The sequence below is a fragment of the Colossoma macropomum genome, unplaced genomic scaffold (genome assembly GCF_904425465.1).
Source record: "Colossoma macropomum unplaced genomic scaffold, Colossoma_macropomum, whole genome shotgun sequence".
Taxonomy (NCBI): Eukaryota; Metazoa; Chordata; class Actinopteri; order Characiformes; family Serrasalmidae; genus Colossoma; species Colossoma macropomum.
In genome coordinates this window covers 16,127,191-16,140,904 of record NW_023494789.1, presented here as the reverse complement: position 1 = coordinate 16,140,904, position 13,714 = coordinate 16,127,191, and the positions used below count along the sequence as shown (strand labels likewise).

The window sequence follows — 13,714 nt, the reverse complement described above, 5'->3', positions numbered from 1 at the left end:
GTTTATTTGCTGAATTTAACATACTGGAAAAATTGAAACAAAAAGTGGCCTCTGCAGAAGTTAATGCACATTTTGTATTTTGTCAGAGCAAAAGAATTCAGCAAATAAATAGAAACTGTGCACTAAAGTCATATGCACATTCTGAAAATTGTTGTATTTAAATGTATTCCCTGTAGAGAATGTGTTAACTTAGTATCACTTTAAGATTTAACCCTCTATTGCATGAATTATTACTTGATGATGATAAAAATGTTTTAATGTGTTTTTGTTATTTTTGAAATATTTGAAAAAAATGATCACTATTTTTTTAAGTGGGGTATTTGGACTCTTGACCATATGGCAACAATTCGCAATTGTACCATAGCCCCATAATACCCCATAAAAAAGCACCATGAAATCTAATTTTTCTCTAAAAACATCCTTTTATTGTAAACAAGAGTAAACAAATCCAACTTATACTTTGTGAAATGTACAGCCCAATATTTACACTGAAAATTTCAATTTCAATTGTTATTTGGAATGTATGGTAATAAAAACATCATGATAAGCTTTCCTGGTCTTGTGATGTCATTAAGTATTTGTCCTTTCTAAGTAAAATACCCTTTTTCACACAAATAAATAGTAAAACATTTTATATTACAGCCTTTTAGTAAAATTGAGATAAAATAATTGTTGCCATGTGGCAACACCATGCAGTAGAGGGTTAGGAAAATGTGCAGTTTGACCAGAGTTGCTCACACTGTTGCATACTCCTGTAACTCCCTTTTAAAGTGATGACTCAGCTGAGAAAACTTAATTTTCATTTGTTTATTGTCCAAAATTAGCTTCTTTAGCTTTGAATTGTTGCTAAAAAGGCTTATGTAGCTAATGTATTGTAAGCTTAGCCTCATAATCTTCTGAAAAACTAACAGAACGAACTTTAGACATCATTTGGCCAGTTTTGTTTAGGGTGAGGGAAAAATTATAAAAATTACATTTTTGGCAGAACTATTGCATTAAGTTCCTATAGTTTTAGTATAATTTGACAGTTTTTGTAATACAGTTTATACAGTGGCATGCATTTGTGTCTTGAGGTTACAGTGCCATTTTTCACCTTACCTCAAATGTAATCGGTCAGCTAAGACACGTTTGGTGCCCAGTTAGCTTTATGCAAACTGCGTGCCTAAAGTATCACATGCAAAATCTGTACAATGTTTAATATAATTATCTTGATTGCAGGTCAATGCTGCTGGCCTTGAAGAGGTGACTCATGAGGATGCTGTGGCTGCCTTGAAAAACACGTCTGACGTAGTCTACTTAAAAGTGGCTAAACCCACCAGTGTCTTCATGAATGACAGCTACGCACCCCCTGATGTCACCAACTGTGAGTGTGCTCACACACAGCTTCATACTTCTGTAATGCCGTCTGCTGAATGACCAACATCAGTCTCCAGTTTTCCCTGAAACACATCGCGATGCTTTAGCTTCGAAGAAAAACAGTTGAATCAAGTCATAACTCCAACAAACTAATCAGCTTGAACTGCCAGTGGAGGTGTGAATGCTCCAGATTGATCATTCCCACACTGCTGCCTTATGAACAAAACAGCACAGTGATGAAGTGATGCAGCAAGTTCCTTCACACCACAGAAGTCTCTTCTGACTAATCTCAAAGGTTGCTGATAGTCGACGTGTTCTGTCAATGAGGCATTTATACAAAGTTACAGCTAGCATTGTGCCACAGTCTTTGAAGTTGGATGGAAAGAGATGGATAGATAGATAAATAGATAGACTGATGTGCTGTAGTTGTTCTACAAGGGGACATTCTGGTACAGTAGTAGCAGAAAAGCATAGGACATTATACTCATAATTTATACATACAGTTACATGTACTACGCATTTACACATACATGTAGTGCAAAGGCATCAGAACATAAACAATGGTACATGATACGGGCCTATTAACATGCAGTGGGGCCAAAAGGCTGAGACCAAATTAAAAATTCAAAAAAAAATTTCAATTAAACTTAGAAATAAACAGCAAAGTTTTAAAATTTTGAAAAAAAAAAATAAAGGAAAGAAAGGTTATGACAAGTAAAATGATGAAGACACATTCAAGAGTCTGTTTCTAGGTAAATATTTAAATTCAAAGGTGCACTTCAAAGGAAGTATTTTCACTGTGCCAGGAGAAGAAAAGAAAACACATTAAAATATGATATCTGTGCACAGCTGTGAGTCACCCTGTAAAGCCTAAAATATTTGAAAATTATGTCAGAAGTTTTTGAACCACATCATACATCTTGAACATCACACACACAGGCCCTAAAAGAATGTCTGGCTCAATATTTAGGTCTCATATACAAAATCAGCAAGTGCTGATGACAGTGAAGTTCTCTTTGCATACTCTTTCAATGCACTTACAATCATCAGATTCATCTGCTCATGAGAGTCTGAAGCACAACCGATGTTACAAAGTGTTGTTCTGCATGTTGTGTGTAATTACACGTTTCCACTAAAGAGGTCTCCACATCACCAGATCCCCAAAATTTACATAGTGCAGCTTTAAGCAAACGTGTGATATTTGTTTATTTGTTTGGTACCCCTTCTATTGAAGAATGCACTCAGATGAGTCTGGTGAATTTGAAGCACTGATCAAAGGCTGTTGCGCTAACTTGTGCATGCCAGCTCCAGTGCACGCTGTCTTTAAAGCAAAAGGGAGATGAACCAAATACTAAGAAATTCTGAAATGTACTGTATGTGTTAATATTTCAAAGATTGTATTTTTTACTATATGCTGATTAGTAAAAAATGCAAGATAGAAGCATTTTCATCAGTGGCCGCAGATTTCGGACCTCACTGTAATTGGAAAATTTAGTGGTGTATGGATGATTGTTTGTATGGAGAACTTTAAAGCTTTAGTTACCTTGAAAATTGTTTACCCTGCTAAGCAGGTCTTATGAAGTGTTTTATGTTGAAGTGTAATTAATGCATTGTCCCTCACCTGAGTGACCCTTTGCCTCGTACTCTGAGGGCAACTAATCCTCTGCTTAGTCTTTTTATAGTGTGAAGGTGCTAAAATGAAATTGTCTAGCAAAGCACTGGCTGTAGGCCAGCGTCCCCCCCGAAGTCACGGGCTCACCCATGGCTATGATCCCAGGCAAAGCAGCAGTGCGCAGCACTTTATTCAAAGGGGGGCGGCGGCTCCTCTGGAATGCCCCAGGATTGATTTATGCCGTCCCAAAAGCGCTGAGTGATGCTGATCAATGATGTAGCGCCTCAGTGCTGTTCCAGAGTTTTACCACAGGCCTGGACGAGGATGCTGTCATTAAAGCTTAAAGGCATGAAGGGCACAAGCAAATTTAATCAGCAAAAATACCACGTGGTCAAACCCCCTGCCCACCCTCCCCAGCGGCTAATCCACCATAAGTGTATAGTGAGAGTACAGTATGTGTTTGTGCTGTGAGAACACATGTAAATGACGCACATTGTTTTTGTCTCTCTATGTTGTCTTGATTAACAGTCTGTGATTTTTTTTTTGTGCCAGTCTAGACTGCCCTGTCTTTTCTTGGAAAGCTTAAACTGAGCACTTCAACATTGGCTCTAGTGATCTCTGCAGTAAGCCTTGTCAAATGATAGTGTCCTGTCAACATTTCCAAGCCTGTCTTTATCAAGATCTGCACAAACAGAGCTGTTTTAGGTGGATCTAACAGAATAGCCCGGCTGATGGGTTTGCTGTCTGTTACTGCCCTGTGTCTTCTGACCTTTCCCGCACTGTAACTGACCCTGTGCAAGGAGAAAGAAAAGCATATTTCATTGTGCAAAGAGGCACTGATGAACCTACACCCTTTTGTGTGACTGTTGAAGGTCATTTTCTTTTAAGCAGATTACTTTTCATGCCTGGACAGCTATAAACCATGTTTTATTAATGTTCATTAGTATTCTTAGACTGTGGAAAAGGGTGAATTTTGAGCCTCTGTTTTACAGCAGTGAAACACTTGGATATATTGAAAGATTAATGTATTTTAATATATTTAGTGTCTATGTGGAACACTTATACAGTGCAGTGTATGCAGGACAGTGTACACTTGCCGTCAAAAGTTTGTGTAAGCTGTGACTTCCATTGACATTTGAGTAATGTCTCATTTTTACTGTTATATGTAAAGGTTTTGATAACATAAAACAGCTATTTACTACTGATTTTCATAACAGTATTTTGCTTTACTTTTACTAATGCTATATTTAGTGCTGACTGGCCCAAAAAGCTTTTTACAGTCTTCGAATTCTTATTTTGTTACTTGAATACTTGATCTCAAAACAATAATATTTTTCTTTCATAATTAACTAATTTTTATTTTGTTCATTACTGCAGTTCAAAATAAATCCAGTAGGCATCAACAATGTGTTAATAGGCAGACTGAAGCCCAGCTGCTCGCATACCATGTGTTGCTAGGATTGTAGCCCTCTAGTTGAAATACAGCTCTAATGAGTCAGTAGATGCTAACGGTAATTTTTTTTCTTTTTCAGTTCATCTTTATTTATTTTAGTGAGTTATTTTATTTGGCTAGTTTGGCTGTTTTTATCATGGAATGCGGCAGTGAGGGTGACACACAGGCCAAATTGAGCTCAGTCATAGCCAAGCTATATAGCGTTGGTATTGATTGGTGTGAGCTATAGACAGTGGAACAGAGGACTGAGGAGCTTTTGGAGCTACTGGCTGGTCTGATCACTACCTGGTCAAGATTCACCCTCACCACAGCCACCCAACACTCTTGCAATCATCAGAAATCCTACCAAAATCAGCCATGGCAATAAAAAAGACAAAATGTCTGAATACTAAGTAGAGAACTGAATAACAGTGAAACACATGAATACTTGAGTATCCAGCCCTACTTATATAGGATACACTTTGCAACACTCAGCTTCATGTTCATCACATAGTGAAAAGCTTTTTAGCACAACTAGATATTGTATGTTATTGATGGTATCTGCATTGGGCTCATATGAGCAGCAAATGCTGGATCAGAGGTGAAAAAAAGGATAAATCTGATCCTGTAACAAATCTAGCCTGAAATAGCACACACTCACATTGTGTGATGTGATGTTTTTAGCTGTTTATTTCTTTCTGTGGTTTAGTAGAGTGTTTGAGTAGTTTATGCATGATAACCTTCTTTCATATGCTCACTTTATGTGGAGTGCTGTAATTAAAAATAGCTCATTTTAAAGCTTAGTAGTTTTTAAAGAAGAAATATTGTATCAGTATCACTGTTGTTACAACTATCAGTATTGCTGTCATGGTTTCAATATCAGTATTAGTATCAAAAAAGGAAAAACTGGTGTTGTGCCATCTGTGGTCAAAACAAGGGGATAAAATGTACCAGAAATGGTATTATTTCCAATAATTCACCTGTTGTTTCTTCGGTTCTGCCATTTTTGCAAACCAACAAGAAATACTCATTTCCTGAAAAATTTCAAACGTCTACATTATACAGCTTAGAATAAAATAATCTATTCTTTGCATTCTGAAACTGTTTTTGGCCTGTGCAGTGCTCTTGGTCAATATCATGGCTGTGGTCTGAGTGGTATCATTATAAAGAACCTAACTGGGGTGACCTCTATGCATATTGTTAAATGGATTTCATGCTAAGCTAAGGAAATAATGGATTTCTTTGTCTTGTCTTTCAGCCTATTCCCAGCACATGGAGAATCATATCAGCACCCCAAATTATCTGAGCCAGCCCCTGACTCCAGCCACGCCATCCCGCTATTCGCCAGTCTCCAAAGGCATGCTGGGAGATGAGGAGATCACAAGGTGCCCCTCATTTCATGTTAGAGGAGTTCCTCTGCTTTTGTTCTAAGGGCCTATCAGTGTTAATTTATGTCTGTTCTTATGACTGCTTGTCTCTGAGTTTATTGAATTGACCTCTGGTGTTTCAAGTTAGACTTGATACGGCTCATAAGATGAGCTCTTTTTGCCCTTCACTTCTGGCTTCGCTGGTCTCTTGCACATTGTCTCTCACTCTCTTTTTTTCTCTCTGTAGCTTATTTTTTTCCTACCCATCTGTCTTTTCTATCCTTTTTTTGCCAGACACATTTAATAAGGCAGCTTTGTAACACAGGTGTACATATCCAGTAACTATGGCATGTAGAGAAGAGAAAACTATGGCATGTAGATCTCTTTTCTTCTGTCAGAGCTGTCCGAGGTCACCACTGCTCTTAGCCTGCGCTTTATCATTGTCTAAAGGATAAATATTACATACTGTTCGCACAGCCCTACCATTTAAGTTTGGAATCTCGGTTTTCAATAATATTGAACTAATTTGGTTGCAGATAAATATATAATTTGCTTATAATATATAACAGTGGAGCTGGTAGATAAATGTGGAGGTAACCGTGTAGCATCAAGAATGATTAAATCTCAAGGCAGTGATATTTATAAAAATATTATAAACAGCTAAATAAAATGTAACATGATACATGATATTGTTGATTAATATTATTCCTCACCCAGAGGTACATGATAAAGTAATCAAAAATCAGAAGATGTTTTAGAGGCAGGCACAAGTCACTAGACTTCAATCAAAGATGACAGGAAATCAAGAATTCTGTCTATTAAATTATGTGATGTCATGATTAGTGGTTCTTATGACCAGGACTAAGTAACAAGATTAAACAGGTAAATTCCACACGGCATACAGTACATGCTCCCCAGCAGACTGTAGAAGATCATGTTTGAACTTAAGGTCTACTACATTAGACCACAGCATCTAACCATTCAGGCCTTTTCATTCATTGGATTGCGTTTTGATTTTGTAAGAGCTGCCAGTCTGCACGGCCACACAGAGAGAGGCATTAGGAGAGAGGGCCAGGGCAGGGCAGATGGCCTGGCCAGACCAAGCTAAAATTTAGCAACAGGGGTGGGGGGCACATCCACTGGTGTGCTTTACCATACTTAATCCACTTTTCTGGAGGGATTTGTTTTCCTATCGGAATAGTGCCGTCATCAAATACGTCACACCCATCATAAAAAAAGAACAGCCTCTTTCGTCATAAGCTAGCGTGATAATAAGTCCTACCAATCTGTGGTCAATTTTGGAAATCTGATAATCTTCAAATTAAGACTTCATCCTTCAGCCAGTAGTCTACTGCCAAAACATTGCATTGTAGAGACTTTAAATGAGACCTGACCCTAAACACTTTCCACAAGGTTTATACTTGTGGTGAAAGCTGACTTCAGTTAGGATATTGGAAATGCTGTCTTGTGCTTATACTGCCACCTACAGACTCATACTGAACAGTTTTCCTATCAGCTTCCTCAGTGCTTGAAGCTTAATTCTTATTTGTGAGGTATGTGTTCATCAGCAGATCAGCAGTAGATTACAGGAAACACATTTAAGGAAGAAAAAAAGCAATGAATGTATTTGTTTTGCAGTATAAATTAAATCAGTAGAGGAAGAAGTATATCTGATGTCCACCAGAGGGAGACATATGGCTGTACCATCAGACATTGCATATCTAGAATATCCAAATATAAGTTTAGTACCTAGAAGAACAGAACAGTAGAACAATAGCACATTTTTCTACAACCAAAATGCTAAAAGCTTTGTAAACATGTCTTATGTTTAATGTTCCTGACTCTTTTATCATTACACTGTAATCAAAAGCTTGAATATGCTGGGAACATATTGTTCATGCTGATTTTTCATAATTAGCACTATTTTACACTCTAGTTTATTTTCAACTTAAAAAAACAATTTAAATATACTGTAGCAAATCATAAGATGTATAAACAGAATATTTAAGATAATTAAAAATGGTTGATTTCTCAAAATAGCTAACATTTATTTTAAAAGACAATTTAAAAGAGCTATTTTTCAAAGTTTCCACATAACTCAATCATGGAAGTGTACACAAAGCCTTCCAGAGCACTCTAAGCAATCTAAAATGGCCAGTGAACCTACATGTTTCATATGTAATGTTGATAATGGTAAAAAAAAGTAGGTACACAGTGGTAAAGTTTTCTTTGGTTGCTTTTTGCCATGTTTTTTAAAACATACGATTTAGGCCAAAAAAAGTTATTGCAAAACTTAGAATATCTCCAACATCTGGCAACATATTTGTAACCATTTCCAGTAATAACTGTCAGCCACATTTAGATTCAGTTAGATGCTGCAAACATTGCACATCGGTCACTCTGATTGACTTTGAATTATGCAGGTATTTTGAAAAATCTGTGAAATTCCCCTTTAAGAGCAGCTTGTCTTCTCAAGACATTAACTGACTTTCAGTGCTCATGATTTAGGTTACAACTTTATCAAAATTGATAAATTCCAATTTCTATATTATTAATGAAACTTAAATGGTTGATGTATGACCATTTGCTATAAAACACACAGTTATTACTGGGTGTTTAACTCTGCTGGTGCTTTTCAGGGAGCCTCGGAAGGTGGTGCTGCACCGTGGTTCTACAGGCCTGGGCTTTAACATTGTGGGTGGAGAGGATGGAGAAGGCATTTTCATCTCCTTTATCCTGGCTGGAGGACCTGCCGACCTGTGTGGAGAGCTGAGGAAAGGAGACCGCATTATTTCTGTAAGAATCAGCTAAAGACAACCCAGCAGTGCAGAATATTTTTATGCCCATTGAAAGCTGGGATGTTTGGACTTCATGGATCATTTGTGCTTTTAAGTGATGGTCAGATTTACACAATTTCAGCAAATATCTTTAAGGTTAGGGATCAGTGTTTGAGACGAGTGTGAGATGATTTAGGTGTGCAGTTTACACAGTGCTGACTTTCAGCATTCATCCAGCATTGATCACAAATCGAATAAAATCAAAGCAATACACTCAAATATATCAGCTGAATAATTTAAAAATGAGATTTTAAAAAGTGATTAAAAAAAAGTTTTAGTACCTTTGCTGGATCCATGGCTTTGTTTTCTCGTTACAAACCACCACAGCTCTGCTGAATGAACTTGATGTTGCCTACCAAAATGGTGGCAGCGTTATTGTGATGCCATCGGAATATTATCAGTTGGGAATTATTCATAGATAGAACCAGGGTTTGAGTTGAGGGAGGGCTGGGGGAGTCTCTGACTTCCCTTAGGAGTAAAGTAGGATAGCATCAATGTTAGTTCACATCATAATCAGAAATTCTACCAGGGGACCCCCCAAGATGTTTGCAAAATTCAAACCCTGGACAGAGCTGTTTGTTATTTTCGTAGGGTTTGTGTTTTACACACAGTGTGAGCATCCACATTAAAGCCTGGCAGTCTGACCCAGCAATTTTGTGCAGCGTATAAATTCTAGGCTCTGACTGTACATGGAAGTCGATTTAAACATGCAGTGTAATTTCACCAAACAAAAGGTTTCCAAAATCGCACAATGCGTGTCTCATAGCTGCAGTGCAAAGATTAAGACTGGCTTTACACGGATAGACTTTTACGCAACTTTAGTTGCATGAAACCTGCATGAACCTGAATTGCACTTCAATTGCATAATGTAAAGCATCCTGCAACTCATTTGAAAGCCATAAAAGCAAGAATCTCAACTAGCCAGCTAATGGCAACGGCTGTTTAAACATCTGCCTGTGCCACCTTTAATTCTTCTTTGTTAGCCTGCTATGATATACGTGATTTACTTTATTTTTACACTGAGCTCAGATTCATTTGGGAACCAATGGGTGAAACTTAAACATTCCTTTTTAAAGGCTTAACACACAACATATACAAAAACTCAAATATATAGCTAAGTTTAGATAGAGAGAAACAGATACTTATAGAAAAAGAACAGCAATGGCAGAAAGAAAAAATATATGAAGATGATAAAAATGCTGCAAATATGTAACTTTATAGGAAGAGTGATGCCTGTACTTTTAATACACAGCTGCTAATTTAACTATTAACTAGTGGAATAATCAAATGTGTTGCGTTCAACATTGTTTTTGAATTGTGTTGTGAAACTGTCAAGTTGCATGGACGTTAAGTTGCAGGCAAATCGCAACATGCATGAAAGTCTCACCATGTAAAATCAGCCTAAGAAGAAAACTTGTGTCATTTCTGCCCTTTCTGTAGCAAGTATCCATAAGTGTCTATTTAAAAAGCCTTTATGTGTTGAATCCTCGTTAATGTAAGTGTACGTGTTCTTTGCAGGTGAATGGAGTGGACCTTCGCAGCGCGACCCACGAACAGGCGGCCGCAGCGCTGAAGAATGCTGGCCAGACTGTCACCATTGTGGCCCAGTACAGACCAGAGGGTAAATATCATGCTTTTTAAACCAGACTTCGTAACTACTTCATGCTCTCTGGCCATCATTTCCCTGACACAGCCAGAGCCATGTACTCCAGCCACTTTTCTGTACGAAGGGCAGGTCTCCTCCTATTGGCTGTTGAGGCATTATACCAATGTCACCATTACAGTACCAGTTTGTAAGCTTGTGCTTAAATGCTTTTGATCTGTTTGATGCCCAAGTGTAAATTTGTATCATTTAAAAAAAACAATATTTTTTAAATGATACCCCAGCAAGTAAGCAGTAAGTAACCCTTAAGGTCTTAGAATATATGGGACTTTTTCAGTCCTGTTGGTAAAGCATCCCTGGTGGCCCCAGATGAAGCTCTCTCAGTGAATGCTAAGAACGTGCAAAGCTGCGTGAAAACGATATATCCTACATTTATCTAATATTTTTCCCTGAGGTCCACTTAAGATGATTTTAAGGAAGGTACTAAAATGTACTAATTAAAATATACTGAAACATTTATAATTCATGTCTACATGACCATTTTCCATCCTTTATGTCTTGTTACTGTGACTGATGTATGTAAATAGCCTCTGTTCTGATTGGTTGCTCCGTTTTGTGCTTTATGCAAAAAGCACTCAGAGCTGAAACACTTCTTATAACTTCAGTGTGAATGGGCTTAATTGTATATATGTCCACCTGTTCAGTCTACTGGAAGCACGTTAGCCTACAATCAATGTGGAAAATGTGCTGCTGTTAGTGACATCACAAAAACAGTAAGTTCAAAATAGACTGTTTTTTGTAGCTTTAGTTACATACAGTGGTGTGAAGTGTTTGCCCCCTTCCTGATTTCTTATTCTTTTGCATGTTTGTCACACTTCAATGTTTCAGATCACCAAACAAATTTAAATATTAGACAAAGATGACACAAGTAAACACAAAATGCAAAATGCATAAATGAAGATCTTTTTTATTAATAAGGGAAAAAGAAATCCAAACCTACAGGGCCCTTTGTGATTGCCCCCCCTCGTTAAAACATAAATTAACTGTGGTTTATCACATCTTTGGAAAGCCGAGATTAATTTCCCTAGCCACACCCAGGCCTGATTACTGCCACACCTGTTCTCAATCAAGAAATCACTTAAATAGGACCTGCCTGACAAAGTGAAGTAGACCAAAAGATCCTCAAAAGCTAGACATCATGCTGCGATCCAAAGAAATTCAAGAACAAATGAGAAACAAAGTAAGTGAGATCTATCAGTCTGGAAAAGGTTATAAAGCCATTTCTAAAGCTTTGGGACTCCAGCGAACCACAGTGAGAGCCATTATCCACAAATGGTGAAAACATGGAACAGTGGTGAACCTTCCCAGGAGTGGCCAGCCGACCAAAATTACCCCAAAAGCACAGCGACGACTCATCCAAGAGATCACAAAAGACCCCACAACAACATCTAAAGAACTGCAGGCCTCACTTGCCTCAGTTAAGGTCAGTGTTCATGACTTCACCATAAGAAAGAGACTGGGCAAAAATGGCCTGCATGGCAGAGTTCCAAGATGAAACCCACTGCTGAGCAAAAAGAACATAAAGGCTTGTCTCAGTTTTGCCAGAAAACATCTTGATGATCCCCAAGACTTTTGAGAGGATACTCTGTGGACTGACGAGACAAAAGTTGAACTTTTTGGAAGGTGTATGTCTCATTACATCTGGTGTAGAAGTAACACAGCATTTCAGAAAAGGAACATCATACCAACAGTAAAATATGGTGGTGGTAGTGTGATGGTCTGGGGCTGTTTTGCTGCTTCAGGACCTGGAAGACTTGCTGTGGTAAATGGAACCATGAATTTTGCTGTCTGCCAAAAATCCTGAAGGAGAATGTCCGGCCATCTGTTCGTGACCTCAAGCTGAAGCGCACTTGGGTTCTGCAGCAGGACAATGATCCAAAACACACCAGCAAGTCCACCTCTGAATGGCTTAAGAAAAACAAAATTAAGACTTTGGAGTGGCCTAGTCAAAGTCCTGACCTGAATCCGATTGAGATGCTGTGGCATGACCTTAAAAAGGCGGTTCAGGCTCGGAAACCCTCCGATGTGGCTGAATTACAACAATTCTGCAAAGATGAGTGGCCAAAATTCCTCCACAGCGCTGTAAAAAACTCCTTGCCAGTTATCGCAAACGCTTGATTGTAGTTGTTGCTGCTAAGGGTGGCCCAACCAGATATTAGGTTTAGGGGACAATCACCTTTTCACACAGGGCCCTGTAGGTTTGGATTTCTTTTTCCCTTAATAATAAAGATCTTCATTTATAAACTGCATTTTGTGTTTACTTGTGTTATCTTTGTCTAATATTTAAATTTGTTTGGTGATCTGAAACATTGAAGTGTGACAAACATGCAAAAGAATAAGAAATCAGGAAGGGGGCAAACACTTTTTCACACCACTGTATATGGACTGTATGGACTGGAAAGTCAACAGTACATTTGGAAAATTTGGTTTTCCATTATGTGGACCCTTAAAAATAAAAGATTGCAGTAATTCTGTGTATGACATTTCAGAGTTTGATGTCCTCTTAATATTGTTAAAAATAAAGAGAAGCCCTTCTTGCGTAGGTGTGTCCAGACTGTTGATGCTATGCATGCATGGATGGTATTACGAAAGCTTTATTTTCTGCAGTGTGTAATTAGCTGATAAGTCGTTTTTTAGTTATCAGTGTTTTAGAGTTTGGAGACTAATGCTGAGTGTGCCATCACTAAGATGTGTGGGGTTTACCAATATGGAGAAATAATTTAACAGAAGGATGTTTCTCCTTCTCTTTTAGCTGATCTTTCCTTCTTCTTGTTCATTGCTAAATACAAGCTTTAGAAGCAAAGGGCCATGACTTCTTAAGCAAACAGTGCACTGAGCTTTAAGCTGAACCTTTAGTCTTTATTCGGTGTGGTGTGAATAGTAAGGAGTGTTTATTTGTTCATTGCGAACGCAGTAGAAAACTATTTCACGCATGATGGCCTGTGATAATGGAAATAAGGGTGGCAGAGGCTGGCCTATAGCGACAGCATGGCTGCTGTTGAGGCTTTGATTTGTAAATGGTAGCAGGCAGAGTTAGATGATCAATTTGTAAATAGAAGGGCTCCAACTATTGATTATTTATGTAATCGATTAATCGACTAATCAAACTAAAAATTTTTGTCATTTCCTCTCATTTTGCCCCTGTAACAGTGATGCCATCAGTCCTAGCTGTGCAACAAGGATTTCTTCTGTTATGCTGTAATGCAACCGTAGAACCCATATCACCCCCCTTCATGCTTCCTGTAGTGTATTGCAATTAGTGCTGTAACTAATGATCCTTTTGCTTATCACTTAATCTATCAACTGTTTCTCCAATTAATTGGCTAATCTAATGATCCCGTTCCTGTTTCAGGGGAAATTTTAATAATGGCACGTGAAACCTAAACATTAATTATCCCACTTCAACATTATAGTGAATCACTGCAGTCCTAATTGCAATTTTTCTGG

At 38.0% G+C, this 13,714-nt stretch overlaps 1 protein-coding gene across 13 annotated transcripts in view; it reads left to right on the top strand.

Moving 5' to 3' along the window:
* The window catches only part of dlg1 (discs, large homolog 1 (Drosophila)), a 163,567-nt gene that overhangs the window by 112,246 nt on the left and 37,607 nt on the right, over window positions 1-13,714 (top strand). For all 13 annotated transcript variants that reach the window (XM_036570288.1, XM_036570287.1, XM_036570286.1 and 10 more), the window contains 4 exons: window positions 1,219-1,363; window positions 5,659-5,785; window positions 8,407-8,563; window positions 10,123-10,225. In XM_036570288.1, coding sequence (XP_036426181.1) covers window positions 1,219-1,363; window positions 5,659-5,785; window positions 8,407-8,563; window positions 10,123-10,225 — 532 coding nt within the window. The remainder of the gene's footprint in view (window positions 1-1,218; window positions 1,364-5,658; window positions 5,786-8,406; window positions 8,564-10,122; window positions 10,226-13,714) is intronic.